The sequence below is a fragment of the Fragaria vesca genome, linkage group LG7, assembly GCF_000184155.1.
Source record: "Fragaria vesca subsp. vesca linkage group LG7, FraVesHawaii_1.0, whole genome shotgun sequence".
Classification (NCBI taxonomy): domain Eukaryota; kingdom Viridiplantae; phylum Streptophyta; class Magnoliopsida; order Rosales; family Rosaceae; genus Fragaria; species Fragaria vesca.
Window position 1 is genome coordinate 15,615,840 of NC_020497.1, and position 24,065 is coordinate 15,639,904.

Below are 24,065 nucleotides of genomic sequence, written 5' to 3' on the forward strand. Positions count from 1 at the left end.
TTTTGTTAGAAAAATAGAGAAAAATTAAATATTTAGCTAGTGGGAGTCAATGGAAAAAATCCCTTACAAACTGGGCGGATGGGAAAAACCCTTAAATATGGAGGTTTACATTAATGTGTGTGTGTGTATATATGTATTATTGGTGTAGGCAAGTTTAAAAACATGTATGTAATTAATTTAAATAAGTATTAACCGTATTTATATGGGAATGACGGGTTTACAAGTTAGGCCGATTTTTTTTTTTTTAAAATAAGCATGATAATTAACTACAGAGAAAATACACGATTAATTAGGCAAGGTACCGAAAATTTGTACAATAATTGCTGAAGTTTAGCAATCGATCATCAAAGCTTATAGTCACCAAAATTTGGATATCGGATTTGAATGTTATTTATTTCATTTGAAAAATAAAAAATTAACAATTCGTTGTCTTAATTCAAACCTAAACAATGATAGACATAACTACACTTCTTTCACATGATTCATATTACCAAGCCATATATATGTTAGAGAGGAAAGATCTCACATCAGAAAATAGACAAAGAAAAATATAACTTATAAGTGGATGGATTATACCTAATTGTACCGAAGCTTTTTATAGTTAAAACCCAACTTTTTAAAGATGATTAAATTGAGACAGTATCAATATAATAGTGATCTACATACCACACTTGTCCTTGTTCAAGTATCTATAGGCAATGTCGAGTGATTCGAGTCTTTTTTGTTTCTCACATAATGCAATTTAGGATAAAATAGCTATGCAAAATAATTGTCCTTATGATATTCGTTTGTGTCACAATCGACATGATCAAATGTACTCTATTAAATAACGATACTCATAACCAAACTTTATCTAAATAATGTAGGATTCTAAAACTAAAAAAAAATAATACAAGGTTGATGAGCATGAGTAATGGAATCATATGTTTTGATATCATCACATACCATTTTATTTAGATAATATAGCTCATTTGAAAAATAACTATATAACGAAATGGAGTTGGCTCAATCCGACAAGATGAAAATAATCTCAAGAGATAATTTTGATTCAACTTTAGTTGACTCATGTACGTTTATTCCCTTTAATGTAATTCGAATATTCGATTAATTAGGTTAATTTTAATTAAAAATAAATTATTTATTACAAATACAATAATAAAAATAATAAATAGATAATCATACATAATCCTAATTCTAATAGCAAATTTTACTCACCTACCCCTTATAAGATCACATGGAATCTACATTATTCAGAATGGGTTAATAGGTAACTTTTATATTTAATGCGTTTTAACATAATAAATAAAGAAGGATAAAAAATCTCGCTAAAATATTTAAAAATCATATTAATTGCGATTTGGAATTAATTGCCAATTAATATTTACCTTAGTCTTACTTTTACCATGTTCATTTATTTATTTTTTTGTTTCAATTCTCTTTAACGGTGTTAGTATTGGTGTTAGTGTTATATAGTTGACTGCATTAAATGAATGATAGTGATTGGTCAGTCATAATTGGAAAGACCATGCTAATACACCAATTCACCAAATAATAAATGACTTGAAGACCGACATAAATGGCAGTAGCATAATTTGGAGAAGATACCGATCCTACTTCACTAAGTTAAGCTGAAAATAGTTGGTACGTGAGTAGACATGTGCAAGATAATTAAATCCCCAAATTTCACTGAACACACCTGAAGCATCATATCGTGCATGGACATCATTTGAGGAACTGCAGCTTCTCCTGAGGGGGGACTTGAACTCCCACCTACTTCATTGGAGGACTCTATTGAGTTGAGCACACCTGTAAAATAAAATTCTGATGATAATGCGCAGAAACTTCGGGCCATTCCAATACCAAGATCTGGTGTCTGGGAGCAAAAGAACTTCTCCTTATTTTCTGAAACAGCATTTTGGAGTTCCCATTGGGAGCCAAATTCATCAATTTCAGTAGATCTTGCATCATCCACAACTTTGACTTCTACATCAGGATTACCCACATCACTGTTAAAAGGCATATCTAGGATTCTTGCATCCCTCTCAAGCAGTTCAGGTTTACCTTCAAGCAGTTCCATTAGCTGCACATATGATGAAAAGCCATGGTTAACAAAAAGGATAATGGACAAGAAAACAAGGTTTGATGACACAATCATAACACATGCAAATAATTTTTACATGAATCACATGCGACCGCCTTATCTCTCAACTCGCTGTAAGGATTGTACTCAGCCCTATTTGAATACATGCTTGTAACAAATAATCGAAGGTGGAGAGTGCAAACTCACAGTAGAAAAACACCATTAACATGCTCAGAATACAAATCCAAAGTTTGGAAAATCCATGACAAAATCTTCAACAAACGAAGAAAGAAGAGAAAGTAGCTAAGGAAAAAAAAAAAAAAAAAACCTACAAACAAAGTCGATTTCAACCCCGAATGGCCAACAAAAGGCCTGAAGCAAAACTACACGCGAAATCTTCAAGTTGGAAGATTCGTGTTGCACGATGTGTACAGGGATGATCAGCGAAGCGTGGGCTTCAAAGCCCAGGTCGTCAGGCTGCTCGGCGCGGCACCGCTTGGATTCTCTCAATTCTCAGTTTAGGGCTGCATAATACAAACCTTTTATAAGAGGAAAACCCTAGCGGGTATTCCAACGGGTAATTGGGACGGATATTTTATTCTCATTCCGACGCCATTAAAGGGTAAAAAAATTATATATATGTTTTAAAAATTATTATCTAGGTGGATGAGCAAACCCTAAACTAAGGACAAATATACAAATCATTCCAGCATGTAGTTTATATATGCTTAAATGCTAATCTGTTTCCTTCTTTTTACGTTAGAAGTGCGAAGACATTTTAGTCTGATAGTTTGAAATTGAAGTAAAACTTCGGTGCTTGCCTGCTTGGATCATATGTCCCCATCCCTAAACTGAGTGAAAAGTCATTTCAGAATGTAGTTTATGCTTGTTACTCAAGTTCATGATGAGCTACTGGAAGCCGACAGTAGTTACATGATAGATAGATCATAGATAACACTGTTGGAACAATTTTCAAATTATAAAGAAAATAGTTAAGATTTAGAGGAGAAAAGGTGTGACATATACCACCAACTCACCAAGAGGCAAGAGGTATGTTAGTTTGAATTTGAATTAATTTTCAAACTGCCATAACCCACTTAATTACCTATATTTTCCAAATAGGTTCAGCAATCAAGGAGCTCAAGATTCCTAGAAACTATAATTAGAATCCGAAGGCAAATCCAGACTATCCATATCTGAATACTGATCTGGATCAGGACTCAATTTTGTATTCGAATCCTGATCAGGTGCTGAATCCGGATCATGTTCCGGCTCTGGATCCATATCCTGATCCGAATCATCTGAATCTGAATCCATTAAAAAGGAGGAGGGGACCTGCCTGACGAAATGAGTCTCGAATTGAGAGACCACCTTAGCTAAGTCTTGGGCCATGAGCACAAGGACATCAACTCCCCCACCCCCACATTTATATGCCTGCCACCATATTCCGTCAACGGCGGCATCTAATACCCATCCGAGAAGTTGTTCTCCGAAGTAGTTTCCTGAATAATAAAAATAATCAGGCCGAGAGTTTGGACGTCTGTCGCAGACTATGGAGGATACGACCCCTCTTGTGATGAAGAACATCTTATCAATCTTCTCACGTAAAAATGAAGGGCCCGTCCGGCGGATCATCGCTATATTTCATGGGTTTCAGATGAGAACAGATAGCTGTCAAAACATCTTCATCCATATTTTCCAGTATTGGCACCTGATTAATTAATTCAGAGTCAGTTCAGTTAGAAGTCTAGCAAGTAACAATAATAAGGTACCAATGTCTTGCAAATGAATGTGAGAGAGAGAGAGAGAGAAGCTTACTTTCTTAAGCATAGTCAATGGGTCAAAGGTTGCTAGCTTCCCCTCCGAATCTATTTGGAGGGTGGTATGCTTCATGAACTCTGATTTGAATTCACACACCATGCGCTTCAAGTCATCCGCCCAGATAACATCGACTTCGGCAACACGTGATGAATGATAATTTACTTTAACGGAACACTGGGACAAAGGCAAATTGGCGGGAAAATTAGAATGTGACGCCCAGTTTGTAATCCAATGTACAAGCTCTAATCCATAGAAATCTCCCACGCCGCACTGATAGGAAGATGCTTCCCCTTTAACAGTTACCTTTGCTCCGTCTAATAGGAGGAACATCATATCAAGTGGTTTGTGCTCTTCAACAATAACAGTGTCGCTGCTATAGCTCATATGTTTCATATGTTTTGAGATTTCTTTCAAGACTTCTTCATCCATTTCTTCGAACATTGGCACCTAGAATTAAATAAAGATTTTAGAAAAAGAAAAATCATGGGAAAACTATAATTGAATCCAGTAATGAGATGCACGGTTATATTTTAGGCAACCTACTAAATGATGATTGACTGGGTTAAATTTGATCATGTGGGATGTGCCTTCCACTGGAGATACAGATGATGACTTGCTTCCTTTAGCCAGGGCAGCGAGAGAAACACAACAAGATCTGTTGTATGAGTGCTCACTCTGCTAAAATGCGACCTGTATTCAGAGACTACACTTGCCAAGTCCACGGTCGTGAGAAAAAGGACTTCAACATTCTCACCCAAGAGGTTAGAGCGATCCTTAGACATGAGTTTATAGTCATGCTTACCTATGGGTAATAGGGCAGGAAACGAGTTATCTAATACCCAATCTAGGAGTTCTTCTCCCACGAAATCTCCTGCATCGTCTCCGAAGGACATATTATCTGCTATACATACTGTTCCATATACGACGAAGACGATCTTATCAACCGGTTCACCCTTTTCAATCATCCGCGCCCCAAGAGATGAGTGGTATGTCTGTCGAGACAAGCTATGGTACTGGGATGTATATCCTACTTTTATTTTACATATGCTTGAACAAAAATTACAATGTTATGAATCAAATTACAACATTGAGAACAAATTTACCAAATTTATTTACACTAATTACATGAAGTTAAATAAAATTACAACTATAAGAACAATTTATTCAAAAAGTTGTAAAATGGTTGTACATTTTGTAATTACAATTATTAGAACAAGATTACAAACAATACGACTCAGCATTACCATTTTGACTACAAATATGTTGTAACATTTGTAAATGTATGTATCATATACGGGTAGGCACCATAGAATTTCTCATATCTGAGGCATAAAATGCAGAGAAATTGCCTTCAGCACTTGATAATCCATTGTTTCCAACTTTGGCACCTAGGAGTACCATATTCAAAATCAAGAAAATGCAAAAGAGATAAAATCTTACAAGTACCTAACTTGGCATACATTTTTATATATGTAAATAGAATACAAATGTAATATCAATCTTCCATATACCGTACGCAAATGATCGATTTATGGCCTCAATGAGGCATAAGATTTATAGCCGCATTCTTATGTGTCATGCTATGCAATCTTGGATTGGGATCCTCTCAACATGGGAGATACATTATATTGCCTCATGATGAGGAGATCCGAGCCATCCAATCTTAACACACCATCTTATCCTTCCTAAATCTAATAACAATGTTATTTTGACTTAAAAAGACTACTACCACAAATCATAAACGTCATGGAGCCCCCCTATCATTGTCCCTAGCCTGTAGTATATTGATCTATGTTGTAATTAACTTACTTCTTTAGTGTCGGTGAGTTGTGACATGTTGGTAAGTTATAATTCAATTCATTGGCATATATATGTAAAACAGTAAACGTACAATGGCTTAAGAATTAAACAAATGTTCCTTAAACAAAACAAAACAAAAAAGTAGCTTGCTTTCCCTAGCATCGCCACCCGGTCGGTATCCAAAATACTCCCTTAGCATCAGATAGAAGGGTGATCTCTCCACCAAGTTCTGATCTGAATTTGCAGCCTACATGCTCCATGTCACTCGCCATGAGAACAAGGACTTTAACATTACCAATGGCTCTAGCCGACTCATTTGACATACCTGGAAAAGATGTCCATGCTGGCCAACAGAGAACTTGTTCACCATATATCTGTCCCGCACCTCGTTGCAATGTACAAGACGCATCCCTCTTTTCTATGCTTACAAGTCCACCTACAATGAAGATCATCATTTCAAGCGGCTCATCCTCAGCAATAACAACATCATCCTTTTCGTACTTCTTGGGCTGAAGATATTGATAGGAGCATAAAATGCGACGATTTTATAGTTTAACCTTTGCATTTAACTTAGCTATTTTCCTTTAAAAATATCGTTTTAACTTTGTTATCTTCTTAGGTACTTCGTGGCGCAAGATAATGCAAATATGTGCTCAAGTGATGCAAGCAAGGCTTCCAATACGAAGTAGAGATATCAAGAATGGAGATTGATCACTCACATGGTCAAAAATATCAAGGAAAGGCGATGGAACCACTTTACCAAAATAGAAGCTGCAAACACAAAAAGCTGAAAAATGGTTTCTGCTTATTTTCTCCGGTTTTCAAGGCTTATTTCCATGCGTTTCCGAGAATGGTTTCACCAAGATGACTGCCCATATTTGTAGAGGAGCATTTGTAGATCAATTTGGACTCAAGAATCATCCAAATCGGTGATGTCATCTGGGAGTTATGAAGCTCCAAAGTTGGACAGAAAATCAGCAGTTCCGGGAAAGCTGTGCAGCAGTCAAGTTCAAGACAGTTTTTGGGCTGGATTCTGAGAAGCTTTCTTGGGGGTTTTTGCACGATTTTGAAGGGTGACATTATTAATATAATTTTCCCAAAAACCAAGCCCAGATTATGTGTGGAAGACATTCAAAAGATGGCCCAAACATTGATTCTAGTAAAAGAAGGAAGCTTTGAAGACTTGGAGACTACTTAAAGCAAAACCCTAATACCAGAACGAATATAAGCTGTCATACTGCAAGAGAGCCTTCACGTTGCTGCATCGCACAAGAATCCATCAAGGAGAAGTCGCCAAGATCATCGTCACTCCTTCCATTCACAGTCTTCTTCTTCCCTTTGTAATTTTTAACTTTCGAATATGATTTATTTTCTCTGTGTGATTTCTACAACGATGTGTGGCTAGTTTATCTTAGTTAGGGGTGGAGGTTTGAAGCCCCGAATTATGCAATAAACTTTGTTTCACAACCTTGATTTCGTAATTACTTAGTTGGATTGTCTGTTTGGTTTTGATTTATAGAGAACTCTTGCTTGTTTATGTTCATGGATGCATACATAAAACATTATGAACTTGTGAGTGGAGCTAGAATTAGGTTGTTTAATCTCCTAAACGGTTAATTCGGCTTAATTCAAAGTAGTAAAACCTATAGGACAATAGGTGAAACCAAATAGAGAGACTTGCATGCTAGGTAGGCGTTCCACACTAGTTTTGCATACTTGTTCAATCGCTTCCATTGATCTTAATGTTTAGAATAATTTATTGATAGGATAGCGTCTATACCTTGATTGGTTATTCTAAAGGCTTAATAATGGTGCGTTCATCTTGCATAAGTAGTTAAGGGAAGTAATAAGAATTTACGCAGTGCGTTCACGGTTTATTCTTGATTGAACCTTTTCATAACTTGGTAATTGGAATCTTGGTTGTGTGGACTTTGTTTTGAAGCATATTCGGTGGTGAATTTCCTAAATCCCTAACCTCTTCTCTGTCTTGTTTCTCAAACTACAAATCAAAACTGTTTTCTTATTCTTCTATCTTCTGTTTTTCGTGATTTATTTAGTATAGTAAACAAACTCCAAATCCCCTGAAATTTTGTTTTCATGTTCTTCTCTGTGTCTAGTGTAGTTTTATAAATTTTCATAATTTTCTGAGTAGTGTAGATTAGGTAGTTAATTATATTTTAGTCTGTTGTTCGTCAGGAACAGTAGACACTTTTGTGACATTGTTTTTGTGTGTGAAATTAAATACCCTCAATCTCTGGCAATGAACGATCCTTGCTTCTTTATACTACAATCAACAATCGTTTGCAGGGTTAAATTGTGAGACTATTTTAGCCGTACCAGATATCCAGAGATTTCTACCAATAATGATTCATTCATATTTTGAACTAATGGCACCTAGGATTAGAAAAAATAATAGAGCCATAACATATCTCATTAGATGGAAATTCTACGTACACTGCTTACACCGTTGTATGGCATTTTGTTAACCTAGTTCTAATAATGGAGAAAAACATGTCTGTATTCCACACATACGTAGATTGAATGAACATGCTTACCTTCCTCAACCTACTCAGCGCCAATGTAAGATACAAATGTTGCTATAAACTCAAATAACTCATCTTAGTACAGATAGGCAAGAAAGTCATATAATTTTCAAAGTTTCCAAACCACTGCTAATTAGTGAACTCTAGCAGTTGCTTAATGTTTAACAAATATAGTGAATGTAAATGTGGATTTTCATGGCTCAAGATCAAATCCAGTGTTTTCACATGTACAAACCTCAGATTTCGCAGACCCCACCAGAAACAAAACGAAAGCTTTACTGGATAGTTAGTTGATCCCAGTATACCGAACTGAAGAATATCAAGATATATGCCAAAATCAAAGAGCTTTGCATTTTCTGGATCTATAGGGCACAGATCATTCAGAGATGTGATATTTCTCAACGCATGGTGATTAGAACAGTCAAAATTATTAGCGTCACATCCATTTGCATTCCGACAGGCATTTCCCCAGCAGGTTGTTATTCTTTGAATGGCAAAGAAGTACCACATTGCTCCAAGTACCTAAATCAACATGCTAGTTAGAGAGAACTATAACTGAGTAAACAAAAAATAGAGATATAACTTCACTTGTGAGGGGAAAAGTTACTAAACAATGGTAAAAAGATGATACCTACTCTTCTCATAGTATTACCCGTTAAACAGGCACAGATTGCAAGAGAAACTTAATCTTATTGAAGACATAAATGCTTCCTTCAAAAAGAAAAGATAATGCTAACTTTTGTCTTCTGCAACTAAGTCAAGCATGGAAGTATGAACCTACTGATTAGATATAGTTACTGGTGTCATGATGATCACTTTGCACATGTATAGATGTTTATCCTTCATTATACACTAGTTTAAGACCAAGAAATGGCACCTCAATTTATATATGCTCATAGCTAAATCTCATGGCATTTAAACGTAAGATAGGATTTGATCGAAACTTACATGACTAGCAAGGATGTACATAAAGAAATTGAGTACACCTTTGAGCCATATTGGAGGATCTTGGCTGGAAGACGTTTTCGATTCTTTACAGGATAGATAGATACGCAGAAGTCGTGGCACGTATTGTACAAGAATAAAGAAGTTCATAAGCCCTGCATTGAAGGATCCTGAGCCCCTCAATTTGGAAATGAAAATGAGAATCATTACCTGGACACAACACAGTACATATTTTTATCAATTAAGGCTTAAAGTTCTTATGAGGTTAACCTGTCCAAAATGCAAATATAATGGTGGGGGAAATTTATTCCAGAAAGGAAATCTAGTCTTACATGTGGAAGGGGAAGAACAGCTAAAATGTCAATTAGAATGTACGACTGCCACATTGTCTTAGCTATGTCTGGTAATATTTTCTTAAAGTTAGGTAAAAAGGAGGAGCAACTTCCTGACCATAAAGCAGAATAGTTCTTAGACCTATAAACTTGAAGGAAAATGTTCGACAGATAACATATATCTGTGAGCGATCTTAAGACAAGACCTGCTATCTTCAAGTTCTTGTCAACTCTGAGACACTTCATGTCCTCGTTAATTATCGGAAAGTAGAGGAACAAAGGATCCAGCAGAACAGCAATCACACATGAGACTATAAAAATGATATTCCACTGGAATGAATGGTCCTTCAGGATCAACAATTTCCTTCATTGTTGGCCATTTTCCATTTGATTTCATGGTGGAATTTTCCAAGCTTGTCTCCAAATTTGGATCTGCATTACTGAATAATAAACCAAGTATGTGAATTTACATTACTGAGCACTAGACAATAAATGGCTAGAAGAAGAAAAAAGATAAAGGGTGCTAAATACTCATGAAGAAATGGCAAGATTAGTATCTATGTAGGACTGAGATCCTTAAACTATAAATTTGTATTGTTTGATACATTCTTACTTGCTACAAAAGAAAAAAGGAAATGACATTTGAGCCAAAGAAACTAACCTCACAGCTTTCTCTTTCGGATTCTCCACAACAGCAGTCATCTCAGAGTTGGCGATATATAACTTAAACTTATTCAGTATGTAAATAGAGTATCTTGATTCTGTCAAGTGTTAATCCTAAGAAACTTAGGAACCTGTCTCCGGTTGAGTAAGAAAGAGTGGGATTTGGAAAAGGCTAGGAGAGGACAGAAACTGATTCTGGGATTTCTGGCCAGTAATCTGGAAATCTGGAAATGAAATTATTGAGAGCTGATATATATCCAATTCAAGTTGAAGTATACAAAGTTATAAACAATGTCCCATATTAAATATGCAGTACGTAGTCCACTCTATATAAATTGACTATGGATTACTAGTTATGCAGCAGGTTTTATTATTTAACATTTCTTTCTTGAAAAGTCATCTGAATTTATAAATTGCTGTATTAGTCGTGATTAATCAGTGGGGTTAGTTTAACTGTTTCAAGTATGAAATAAAACAGCTGTAAACACTGATCTTATCATAGTTTAAAGAAAACCTTTTTCTTTGTTTTTTTTTTCTTTTGAAAGGAAAGGTTTGTTTACGAAGGATTAAAGAACGACCAGCAGGAAGAGGAGACCTGGGAAGCCAAGCTGAAAATCGTTATTTGGAGAGCTAATTATTGGTTATTAGTTTAGTGGAGTTTCTTCAAACATTCTGGGTTCTTGCCTTCCTGAAGAGTTGAGTTGCAGAGAGAAATGTAATTAAGATCACTGAACTACTGGTTCAACATTTCTTATAATCAACAATGGTGTCCCGAACAAAGACATGCCAATCTTGTTACCTTGCATCCAACAAGACTCCTCATTAGCTCACTAGGTCGGAAAGATCATCCTGTTACTCCCCTATAAGGGTGTTCAGGGGATACCTTGATAACTCATCATCTGGTTGGTAGCTAAACACCATGAAAACTCTTCACAACATTCAGTGTTTATCGACTGAACTCTAGCTACAAGAGTTGGGAAAGCAACCAATTTCTTCACAGGAACAAACCGTTAGAACTGTCAAAACTTATATGAAGAAGGAAATTCAATTCAGGTATCCTAATTAGGGTGATGCAATGCAACAAGGCTGCTTATTACCATTCACTAATAGGCACCATCCTCGTATGATTGATGAGTTGGGTAAGGCAACCAATCTCTTCACAGGAACAAACCGTTGAAACTGTCAAACTTAGATGAAGGAAATTCAATTCAGGTATCCTAAGTAGGGTGATGCAATGCAACAAGTCTGCTTATTACCATTCACTAATAGGCATCATCCTCATATGATTGATGCCCTGTTTGATGATCGATGAATCCAATACAATGCAAGTAAACATGACATTTTAGAGAGGTACCAACTTGACAGAATATCCCACAACATCGTGTTGTAATCACATTGCCAGCAACAGACCACAGTTCATGAACAGGATCAGATTTCACATCACCATGAGGCAACCCATACCCAAAAGGTAGAGGCAGTCATGCTCAAAACCAGGAAGCGGATCCAGATATTGCAATCAACAGGAAAAGGATGAATTCCATCCATGTTTTGCATTTTCTGAAATCCCTAGTTCCAGGATATTTCGAGTTTGTGACATTTAAACAGCATCCTATGGTTACATAAAATCTACTACTGGGGAGGAAGAAATGGGACCGGAAGGAACAGCCTGCTAATCAAGGACACAAATAATCTTGTAGCCATCAAGGGTGGGAACGCTATCTCTGCTATACATCGGACTACGGGCATAGGATTACAAAACAATGTGAAAAGCAGGCACCTTGGCATTTAACAGAACAGAGAACCCTGGCACAAGATCACATCCGATCATAACCAAGTGAATAAACAGTCTGGTACCTCCTTCAGAAGCTGCTTCAGTTTGGATGTCCTATGAGCAATAATGCAATATCATGCATCTCCTCTTTAACAGCCATGCATCTGTCTTTTCTTCAGCATTCGCTCTCTTAACTATAAATGAAAATGAACTCTGATTTACAAATCGGTATTGGGCAAAAATCAACACAGAAGAAGGTGTAAATAGAGAGCTATATCAGATAATTGCCGAAATTCAAGGTCACAATATCTAGATATATATTTGCTTATAATTCTTCAAACCATATAAAACATTATACCTATATGTATAATCAAAGTCGTACTAAAATCAGACAATAGATTACGAAATAGCAAAAACAAAATTGATGATCAAATGCAAATGCAATGGCAAAAATATTAGAGTATGAATTTTAAGGAACCCCAATGGATGTTAGGGTAAGAAGCCTTTCTTAATGTTTTTCGTCCCTAACCCTTTCAACAGTACACATAATTCCTCTGTATGTTTTAGGATTCGTTTGAGACCTTTGAGTGATACCAACTCAAATATGAAAACAACAAAACTAGTGAAACACTTGTAGCAGTCTAGGTGTATGATAAATACCTGCAAGTGTCAAACCAGATTAACTTCAAATGTGGAGAGGTCTAGTTGCATCTCGTCATGGGTTGAAAGATCAAGCTGCATGTGGTCATGGGTGGAAAGGTCAAGCTGCATCTGGTCATGGGTGGAAAGATCAAGCTGCATCTGGTCATGGGTGGAGAGATCAAGATGCATCTCATGATCATGGGAGGGAAAAACAAGTTGCACCTCCTGATCCTGGGGTGCACCACTGGTAGATGCACCAAACGTAATAGATGGCGTGTAGTTGAGCTGAGAGGGAGTGTAGTTGAGCTGGTAACTTACAGTAATCTGTCCAAAGATATTGAATTTCCCAGCACTATTGCAAGCAACTTCAGCATCAGAACATCTCTTGAAAACCACTCTAGCACGGCTGCTCTCCCTATCAACTTCTGTTTCATATTCCTTCAGAGGTCCAAAGCGCTTGAACATTTTATTCAGGTTTGTTTCTGAAGGAATAGAGCTCACCTCAGAGAAGCTCATTACAAGTTCTGCTGGGGCATTCTCATCGACATAACCAACAGGCTTCTCCGGAGGCAAATCTTGACTCCCTTGAGAAAACTTCTTCCTGGTGTATGGCCTGCGACCCACTTGTGCGGGCTTTTCTGGTTGCCCAAGGACGACAGCTTGATACTTTGGTTTTCTTTTCCGTGGAGCTTCCTCTTCTCCACCATTTTGGATTACCATGTCTGTCCAATAAGTGTCATTCATGTCATCAAATTCAAAAGTCTCAGGTGACCCAAGCACAGAATTTAACTTCCTCTTTCTACCACCGACTTTGTCTACAACCAAGAGCCCCAACCCAGATTTCTGGCCAACAACCACAGAATTTCTAAAATCAGAGAAGAAATTGACAATAGTACTCAAGGAATTGTATTCCTTCAGGGGTTCTTCCGCTGCCAACCGAAGTTGTGACAGCAGTTCATCTAGAGATGAGTACTTTGTTGTATTATTCACTCCTCTAAGAGTATCATCCGAATTCTGGAAGGAAACATCAGATCCCTGCACAGCAGGTCTGTCGGTGCTGGACTTCACTATAGTAGACCCTGACAGTTGGCTTGCTGCTCTCTGGATACATTCACCAATCTTAAATGATGGTTTTGGTAGAGGTGAAACAGCTTTCCTCCCATCTTGTGTGGCCAAGTCAGCACCCTTCCGTCTCTTGGCAGATGATGGTAAAGCCTTCACATCGAACCAATCATTACCATCTTCGGCACCCATTAACTCTGACATGCTTCTTTCTTTCATTTTAGCATACGCTCCTTCTCTTAGATTATGCTTACGTTTATGAGAAGAGCTAGACTTGAGTTCCTCCACCTCCGGGCCAGTCTTCTTATCCTTCCCAATAGAAGTCGCATGCTCAGTAATTTCACCTGGACATGTTTTGCCCTCAGAGAATGAATTATCTGTTTCACTTTCCAACAAATTTCCACAAAATTGGAACTCAGGCAAACTACAATAACCCTTTGAACGGAAGAATGACGTCAAGTGAGCCTTGGCAATGACAAGTTCTAATTTTTCGCTTCTACCAGATGGAAACCGTGCTAAAGCTTTTACATATGTAAGTAGCTTATCGGATTCAAATGAACTTGCACTTGCAGATTCATCCACTCCTTCCACTCTACTCGATTCACTGCATATCCCAGCATTTTCAACAATCTGGAATCTAATCTTTTCATAAACATCTTTTGGTATGCATGAGCATGATAACCCCAATTCTACACGTCTTGAAACTTCTTCCAGAACACAATTGACAGCTTTGTGGAATGTTTCGGAAGTGCACTGCTTCTGTGCCTGGGAGAAATAAGATTGGAAAGGCTTTAAACTAGATACTTCGTTCCAAGCAAATGTTCGGTCCCCAAAATATGCTACCAAAAAACAGTCCTTCTTATGATGTTTCATCGCCTTCTCAGATGCAGCCATAAAATCAAATATCTGGCCAGGCCACCATGGATGGCTCTTCACTTTGCCCCAAACTAAATCTGAGACAGAAAATGTACCTTCATGTTTTTGAGGCAGCTCATATCTAAGTTCAGGCACTATTTCAGAGGTTTCAGGCTGCGTAGCTTCTCGAATAACAGTTTTCTCTTCACTAGGTTTGAGCTGTTCCATATGACTAGCATCTCTTTCCACTTCCATGTCTTGTGTTTCTCCATATAAACCATCCATATCAGCTTCAGTTACCTCAACCTCATGTACAGCATTGGTCTTGGACTGACCAAGATCAGTGGTCACATTATTGTTTAAACTTTCTTCAGACTTCAACTTTTGATCCTTCCCAACAGAGTTCATGCATGCCTTCTCTATTTTTGGGTTCTGACCAATTCCTGAAACCAACTCACCATGATCAGCATCAGTAACTTGATTGTCCACTTCCATTTCTTGCCGTCCATTTAATTCAACCCGGGCCATATCATGGACCCTGTTCTTGTCTATGATATCTTCGGCTTTCAAGTGCTGATGACTTTCAAACTTCAAAAGACCCTCTTGATCTACGCATCCAGGAAGTAGTTTAGCTGGCAGAGATGTAGTTGACCCAACCTGAGCAATATCATGAAAAGTGTTCTCTACACTCTCATCTAGTTTCAAATGATCTTTTTCAGAATTCAAGAGATCCTCTCCATCCGGCAGGGATGAGGCAACTGTATGTGCAGGTACATTGACATGAGTATGGATGTTTCCACCTAGTGACTCGATCTTAACCTGCTGTTTTCCTACTGAATGACTTCCACGAATCTTCTCAGTTTCTACTCCTGCAACTTCAGAAGTCACGGTATCTCCTTTGACCGCGCCTGAAACATCACCACCACCAGCAGAAACTTGCCTTTGTCCATTCAAGACTCTGGGACTCGAACCTACTTCACTAACAACTGAAGCTTTCTCCACAACTTGGGTCTGAACACGAGAATTCTCCACTGTTTCCGAAGAACTTGCACCACTAGCTTTCTTCAAATCAGCCCCACCACCAACTCCCTTCTTTTCTCTTCTCCCACCATCCATAAGCCCACGCCCAAAAACTTCCTCCAGAAGTCCTCCAATCAGTTTCCTTTCCTTTTCAGCTTTCTCCGCATCAACAGCTGAACCAGCACCACCAGCTGCCCCTGCTCCCTTCAAACTCTCCTCCACCGCCTCCGCCTTCCCACCTGAACCCACTACACTCACTCCGCCACCATCCCCACCCACAGACCCCACATTTCCACCCGAACCCATCTCAACCTCAACCGACTCCTCGCGGCCCACCTCCTCACCTTCCTCATCTCCTCCTCCGCTAGTACAAACTCCACCCACATACACATTAGACCCGAAAACCTCCACCATTAGTTCATCCCCATTACAAGACCCACCTTCCTCAGCTACAACTTCCCCAGCAGCACTAACACCCTTCTCTTTGCTCTCGTCCATCAAAACAGTATCTGGGTATATTTCAAAACCATCAAAGAACACTTCTTTTCACTCACAACCAACAAAAAAAATCGAAAATTCTGATAAACCCTAAATCACAAAACTTGAGCAAAAGGACCAAAATTGAACAAAATTACCAAAGAGGGCAGAGCATAGCATACATGAAATGAACAGAAACTGAGTTGGGTGTAATTTGATTGTGTGTTTACCTCTACGATCTTGTCCAGAATTTTGAAGCTTCTTTTCGAGGTTTGGGGGGGTTTAGATAGAGAAACAGAAAGAGGGTTAAAACTCAAAAGAGGAGAGAGAGACTGTTGGTGTTTCGGTGTTGTTTGATTTTGGAGATCTAAAAAAAAAAAATCGAAACGCACCAAAGCAAAATGCACTTTCTTCTTCTTCTACATTGAGTGATTGGTCAGCTCTTTGGATTTATAAAAGGTAGTATGGAGTTTTGTGCTTTTTTCAGTGTACTACGTGTCGTGGTTTCATTTGACGTTTGGGTGACAATCTCTGTTATTTTTCTATTTTTTAAAGGTCAATTTAGTAACATTTCTCACCATTTAGAGATTGGGCAGTGAAGGTATATATATTTGATGGAGAATTAACTCTTTTTTCTCCGGTAACTTCTTTAAAAATACGGCTGTTAATCCATTGAAAAATAAACGTAGATAATGTTATACGGTGGCTCACTTAGATGGATTCTGAAAAGATTGAATTAAAACTAGATAATTTTTGAGTAATCATCAAGATAACAAAAAAAATGTATCTGGAAGAAACCACAATTACAAACATAACTCATCGGCATCGATAAGAAAAGCTATGTTAGGTAACTCAAGAGCAATCTAATGAAACTACCTTGATGTTTAACCACGTAGAAGTAATTAAATCTACAAAATAAAATGACAAAAACATAATAGGAGAAAGTTGAATCCAAGATCCGCCACTGTGGACTAACACCGGACCTGAGGTCTGCTGCTTCAGCTGCTACAGGGGAGAGGCGTCCCTCTTCTTAACCGAGAGGATGGGGATTTTCACGCCACCGGTTTCTACAAGCTCAAAAGCTAATCAAAATATATTCACATTCTCATAGAAAAAACCTCTACACAGAGGGAGTGTACTCCCAGCTTAGAAATAGAATTGTAGTAGTGATCGATCGTGGCCTTGGTTCCATTCTAACCTCCAAATCTCCTATGATAACTGCGTTTATGAAGAAATTCCCCCTTGGATTTTTGCGCTGCCCACAATCTACAAAATTTCTGCATGCTTTTCAATAATACTCCAAAGCGCGATGTAGTCTTGCCTCTGTTTGGGAATTTCTGCGAGACGTGTGTCCATGTCTTTGGCCATAGGTTCCAAATTTTTCTGATTAACGTCTCACTCGTCGTCGCAGTTTGCACCGTCATGATGGGTGTGCCTTTCTTGTCAAATCCTCCCGTTCCCGAAATTGGGGTACCAATTGACTGCTTGATCTTCGATCTTCTTCCATTAAAGCCAGCCGATTTTGAGGAACTAAGCAACAAAGTCGAGGGTCTTGACTCCTCATTGTCATCTCGTTCGCCGGAAAACGAAAGATCTAGCCTTCCGTGACAAATGAGTCTAGACCTCAACCTCAAGGATAGAGCTCGGTTTAGAGTTTTAGGATAAGAGAAAGAGATTGAAGAATTAGGGTTATAACTGGGGATTCGAGGGTTGTCGGAGATAGTGGAGTGGGCTGTGACAAGAGTAGAGAAGCGGAGCTGGGCGGTGGCGGCCGTGGTTTATTGGTTTTGATATGAATATAAGTGATGGGAAAGGGGTAGTTCTAAAACCCAACTAACGAATTTAGAACATATATATATTGAAGGAGGCGGGCTAGCCTTCATTGTCCTATAGAGATTGGAAAACCAAAGAAGGGATAGAGGGTGTTCATGTTCTGCATGTACTAGCGTACGTAGTCTAGCTACTACGTACTCTTCTTTATGGCTTTAATCCAAACCAAATCCTATATAAATGCAACAAGTATAAAGTTTCTATCGAGTAAAACCCTAGATGAAGGAACAGATAAAACCCTAGCCTCCTCTCCTCTCCTCTCATCTCAGGCCGCAAATTAACTAGTTTGGCGGCTTCTAAACGAAATCGAAGCAAAAAACAGACTATCACGGCGGCAAGTGGTCGATGGGGTTATTCATGGTCCAAAATATCACTACTCTCTAAAATATGAGTAGTGGGTTTGTCTACTACCATATGGTATGATAGACAAACCCACTACCATATGGTATGATAGACAAAATATGATATTAAGACTCATGTTTTTTGTTATTATTTTTTCAGTCTTGTGTTTGCAAGCTTTGTAATTTGAGCATGTCCTTGATTAATGAACTATTTATTTCTGCTAAAAAAAAAAATTAGTAGACATGACTAGATTTCAATTGCGATGGACCATTACGGATCCGGATTCTCTCCTAACAATTCTCTCCTAATATTTCCTAATAAGTCAATCTCGACCCTTGACTTCAGACCAACGGCCAAGATCTCTCAAACGTATCTCAAAACCTGTTTTCACAACTACTCAACTCATCTCTCTCTCCCTCCCTCAAAATCTTGTATCGTCTCTTAGAAAGAAAGTAAAAATTTCTTTTCCATTGCTCTGTCTCTCTCTCTTCCATTCCTGAAGTTCGGCCTCTCCGCCGGTCAACAATAGCAACACAAGTTTTAAGCATTGATGACATGCAATTCTGGGCGAGAGCAACCATTTCATTGATGCAGTTGACGCAATCCATTTCATACAAAAACAAATAACAAATCCTTCCTTAACATCAAAAATGTAATTTAGAGTATAAAACATATAAAACCCATCTCAAATTCATCAACAAAGAACTCATTGCTTCATTTACTAATATATTTTCATAGCAAACTAAAATTGTGGTAGCCTAAAACTGGAGTACATCATCCGAATTCAAAGTTCAGTGAATCAAGCTAAGACATTGCTGAGCACACTAGTGAGGACTATATTTAGAGAATTGATAACTAATCTAGATTGTCAATTCATCAACTCAACGCCCCAAGAAGATCCAGCCTCCAGCTCTCATCCACCACAACAGAATCAATGTCCAACGCGAGCACCCAAGTGCCAATCTTACTAGGTCGTTCTCTTCTGGTCGGCACGGAGGAAGGTCAAGGAGTGAGGGCGGCCCTGAGCTGCCGCTGAGGAGGCCGACACCGACAGAGAGCTTGGGCGACGAAAGAGATAGCGATGTGAATAAATTTTTTTTTTTTTCACCTGGGTCGCCTTCTTCTGGTCGGCGCAGAGGACGCGAGAGGGAGGCCGTGTCAGTGCCCACGGAGGAGTTTGACGCCGGCGGTTGATTGGCGGAGAGGCAGAACTTCGGGAGTCGAAGAGAGAGAGAGACAGAGCGATGGAAAATAAATTTTTCTTTCTTCCTGAGAGACGATAAGAGATTTTGAGGGAGGGAGAGAGAGATGAGTTGAGTAGTTGTGAAAACAGGTTTTGAGATACGTTTGAGAGATCTTGGCCGTTGGTCTAAAATCAAGGGTCGAGATTGACTTATTAGAAAATATTAGGAGAGAATTGTTAGGAGAGAATCCGGATCCGACTATTACACGGTACTATGTCACTGATTAAGATCTATAATACAGATGCATAATGGTCACAACATATAAATAAATAACAGTGCAGCGTGTACTTGCACGCCCATGTATACATGGTGGTCAACATTCTTGCAATACTATTTCGCCAATGTTTCCTTGATTATGTTAATAATTGACTTCTGCTTATCGAGTTGCGCGCATACCACATTTTGGAAAGGAAGGGAATCGGAATCATCTAAAGACTCATAAATGGATTTTGATAAAGTACGTTGTTAAAGAAATCAGAACAAAAAAAAGTAAGCCTCCTTTTGCTACCGGATTTTCATGGGTAGAAACTAGAAAGTTTGCCTCTCTTTTCTTTTTGGCGTTCTAAATTTTCCAAGAAAAGAAACACATAATTTGAGTAATATGAGGGTCCCTAAATTAATTGTGAATTTGTGATGCAGTTGGAGTCCTTGCGGTTTACTCTTTTTCTTATGGAAACTAAATCAGACAAGAATTCAAATTCCAAAATCAAAATCCTACAAAAAAGCGTAAAAAGTTTCGAGTATATTGCCTCTAAAGATGAAGAAACAATGCCTAGATTAAGGCAAAACCGTCGCTCTCTCATCTCAGAACTCAAATTAACGACTATGGCGACTTCCAGACGAAGGAAAAAACAGACTATCACGGCGGCAAGTGGTCAATCAGGTTATTCATGGTCCGATATTCCATTAGAACTCATAACCCTAATTGCTCAACGTCTCCAGAAAGTTGTTGATCTAAAGCGCTGTGCCTCGGTATGCAAGACTTGGCGAAACGCTATTGTTCCTGGAAGAGTTCGACCTGATCATTCTGATATGCCATGGACAATATCCTGGAACCACTCCTGCGACTCCAGAAAGACCTCAGCCGAATTTTCTGATTTCTGGTCAACCCGCACTTTTCTCTACATAACCAAGACTCAAGAACCAGGCAGAAAATCGCTTCTCGACGGCGATTTTCGTGCTTCGAAACATGGATGGCTGCTTCTCTTATCTGCAGTAAAAAACTCCGATGGTTCACGGGATTCGATGTACTTCTTTTACAATCCTTTTTGTAACAAGATCATCGAAGAAGTGCCTCAGTTAAATTGGCCAGGAGGACGTAGGGTAATAACAACGTTCACGGTAGCTCCGACTTCTCCTGGTTGTGTCATCTTTGTCATGGATATAGAAGCTAATGGAACCTACATACTAAACACATGTAAGCTTAGAGACACAGAATGGAGCAGACATGCAATATATCATCCTTTTTCCACTAACCCTTCGCTGCATGATGTGATCTATACGGAAGGAAGTTTTTACTTTGTTTTTCATGGAACTGATGTTCCATTATGTGTAGCTAAATTCAGCGTTGCTCTTCAAGATTGGACGGTGATTGAGGATTGTTCTTCCTCCTTTTTAAACATCAACTCTGGCTTTTATGATGGGTTCAGCTACTCCTTTAAGCTGCTTGAGTGTGATGGAGAAGTTTTGTTGGCCGCGGTTCATAAATATGATGATATTTCCAGAATCCATATTATTGGGTTTGATTGGTCACAAAAGGCTTCGACTCCAGTTAGAAGCTTGGGGCAACGAGTGTTGTTTTGGTCGCGGTTGGTAACATTTGCAGTTCCAGCGGTGGGAGACAGTAGATGGTTTGCGAATATGATTTTTTGGAGGTCGGATAGGGAGAAAATGGAATGTCGTTATGTTTACGAGTCTGAAGGTACTTGGATTAGAAGTATTTGTCAGATACTTTCAGTTTGGGATGTGGATACTTGGATTGAACCTCTCGATCTATGGGATAGCTAATCTTTTATCCATCCCAAGGTTCTACATGAACAGCGTAGTCCGCTACTTTTCTTCATTCGGTGCTGATCTTAATCTTAATGAAAATAGAAGGAAACTTGTTTACGTGATAGACAACGCTAGTGATGAATCGACTGTTTTTTAGAGACTATATCTTTTGGTTGGTTTGCTCTCATTCTTTCTATTTTGATCTAGTTTGGGACTCGTATTGTTATCTATTTTGATCTAGTTTAAGACTCATATTGTTTGTTATTAGTTTTTCAGCTTTGTGTTTACAAGTTTTGTAATTTCGGCTTGCCTTGAATATTAGATGACTCATTATTTCTAAAAAAAAGAAACTTTTGGCTTGATCTTTTGTATCTATTGTATTGTATTGGGGTGGATTCAATGGATATTATCTTGAAGGGGCCCCTTATCTTGAATCATATATAGACACACACAACACACCGTATAGAGAGAGAGAGAGAGAGAGAGAATGTAACTGTGTAAGAATTAACCATTCAAGGTGGGTAAGTAATGCTTTATGCAGGGAAAAAAAAAGTTCCATAAATCTGTTACGTATCTAGAGTTTACTCTAGTTGTTTTCTTTGCAGTTAATGATCCCTAGTTAAAAGGGAAGTAGTGGTTTACTGTTTTCCCTTCCATGATCCACGTTTGTTTTAGACGTGGGGTGTATTATTGTTTTTCAGTTTCTTTCCCTTGTAAGGCTATAAAGCCAACAATTTGCAGTTGAATTCAATAAGGTATTCTCCCAAAATTGCAGTGTGTATTTGCGAGTCTTTTACATCCAACAAAATCTAAAGAAAAAAAAAAGTTCCATAAATCTAAGAAGAAAAAAATAGTTCCATCAGAAGCCATGCATGCATGAAATAGCAACCCAAGGCATGGGCGGTGATGAAGTACGTAACAGGAGTGACTAAAATGAAAGATAAATCTAAACTTCAGTGACTAAAGTTTGTAAACATTCATTTACCAAAGTGTCGATTGAGTCTTCCTCAAAAAGAAGGTATCGATTGAGTCATAGATAACTAGATAGGTGACCAAAGAAATATATTCTACCAACTGGAAATCGTTTTAGGATCACATTTGGTAAATTGCAGATTTGTGATGCAGTTTACGTACTTCTTTTACAATCCTTTTTGTAACAAGATTATCGAAGAAGTGCCTCCGTTAAATTGGTCAGGAGGAGGATTAACAACGTTCACGGCAGCTCCGACTTCTCCTAATTGTGTCATCTTTGTCATGGATAGAGAAAGAAGTGGTGGAAGCTATATACTGAACTCTTGTAAGCTTAAAGACAAGAGAATGGAGCAGACATACAATTCATCATCCTCTTCCACTAACCCTTTGCAGCGTAATGCGAAGAAGACTCATGCGACCTATACGGAAGGAGCTTTTTACTTTGTTTTTTATGGAACTGGTGATCCATTATGCGTAGGTAAATTCAGCTTTGCTCTTCAAGATTGGACCGTGATTGAGGATTGTTCTTCCTCCTTTCTAAACATCAACTCTGGCTTTTCAGAGTACAGCTACTCCTTTAAGTTGCTTGAGTGTGATGGAGAAGTTTTCTTGGCCGCGGTTTGTAATGATATTTCCAGGATCCATGTTATTCGGTTTGATTGGTCACAAAAGGTTTCGACTCCACTTAGAAGCGTGGGGAAACGAGTGTTGTTTTGGTCGCTGTTAGGAACATTTGCAGTTCCAGCAGAGGGAGAGAGTAGTGAGTTTGCAAATATGATATTTTGGAGGTCGGAGTGGTGCGAATTTCTTTATGATTACGAGCCTGAAGGTACTTGGATTAGAAGTACGTACTCGTAAGGAACTTAGAACTTTTGATATTGATACTTGGATTGAACCTCTCGATCTATGGGGATAGCTAATCTTTTATCCATCTTAAGGTTCTGCATGAACAGCGTATAGTCCGCAACTTTTTCTTAATTCAGTGTTGATCTTAATCTTAATGAAAATAGAAGGAACCTGTTAAGTGATGGGCAATGTTAATGTTAGAGATGATGAAGTACTATTCTTTTGGAGACTATCTGTCTTTTAGCTTGGTTTTCTCTCACTCTTTCTATTTTGATTGAGTCGGAGATGCATGCTTTTTGTTATTAGTTTTCAAGCCTTACTTTTACGAGCTTTGTAATTTAGATTTGCTCTTGATTAATGAATTTTCATTTTTTCTCCAGAAATAAAAATTCTTTCGGCTTGGTCTTTTGGATCTCTTGTATTTGTGGTGGATTCAATGGATATTCAACAATATCTAGAATCATTTATGTGTGTGTGTATATATATGGATACATACAGTAGAGTGAGAGAGAGGTGCTTTGTGCAGAAAAAGAGTTGCATAAAGAAGCAAGCCATGCATGCATGAAAAGCAACCCACAAGGCATGGGTGGTGATACTGTAACATGAATACAATTAAGCTAGCTAAGCAAAAGCACTTCTTCTGTTACATTTTTCTTTTCCTTTCAATGGTTCACAGCTCATCATTCTGAGATGGATGTTCATGTTAGAGGGGGAGAGAAAAAAAGAGAGATAGAAGAGAATGAAAGAATCTTATCAAAGACCCTAAAGAGATAAGAATAATATGAATTAAATTATAGGAATAATAATAATAATAATCGGAAAGCAGAT

General features: G+C 38.3%; 4 protein-coding genes across 4 annotated transcripts in view; 1 reads left to right on the forward strand and 3 right to left on the reverse strand.

Moving 5' to 3' along the window:
• LOC101302506 overlaps positions 1–2,247 on the reverse strand; it is a 4,579-nt gene extending 2,332 nt beyond the window's left edge. The window contains exons 1-2 of the mRNA XM_004308757.1: positions 2,194–2,247; positions 1,697–2,080 (exon numbers count right to left, since the gene is read on the reverse strand). Of these exons, the coding sequence (XP_004308805.1) occupies positions 1,697–2,080; positions 2,194–2,247 (438 nt within the window). The remainder of the gene's footprint in view (positions 1–1,696; positions 2,081–2,193) is intronic.
• Positions 2,248–8,364: 6,117 nt separating this feature from the next.
• Positions 8,365–10,223, reverse strand: LOC101302794 (cyclic nucleotide-gated ion channel 1-like). Its single transcript, XM_004308758.1, has 4 exons — positions 10,183–10,223; positions 9,853–9,961; positions 9,193–9,399; positions 8,365–8,766 (listed from the first exon to the last, which is right to left on the reverse strand). Exons 1-4 carry the CDS (start codon positions 10,221–10,223, stop codon positions 8,374–8,376), a joined length of 750 nt encoding a protein of 249 aa, XP_004308806.1. The 3' UTR covers positions 8,365–8,373.
• A 1,253-nt stretch (positions 10,224–11,476) lies between these two features.
• On the reverse strand, positions 11,477–16,437 carry LOC101303077. Its single transcript, XM_004308759.1, has 3 exons — positions 16,242–16,437; positions 12,616–16,043; positions 11,477–12,149 (listed from the first exon to the last, which is right to left on the reverse strand). The coding sequence occupies exon 2, from the start codon at positions 16,030–16,032 to the stop codon at positions 12,625–12,627; it is 3,408 nt and encodes a 1,135-aa protein (XP_004308807.1). The 5' UTR covers positions 16,033–16,043; positions 16,242–16,437; the 3' UTR covers positions 11,477–12,149; positions 12,616–12,624.
• Positions 16,438–20,252: 3,815 nt separating this feature from the next.
• LOC101303376 (F-box/kelch-repeat protein At1g57790-like) lies at positions 20,253–21,434 on the forward strand. The gene has a single exon (XM_004308760.1). It carries the CDS (start codon positions 20,253–20,255, stop codon positions 21,432–21,434), a length of 1,182 nt encoding a protein of 393 aa, XP_004308808.1.
• Positions 21,435–24,065: the final 2,631 nt, after the last annotated feature.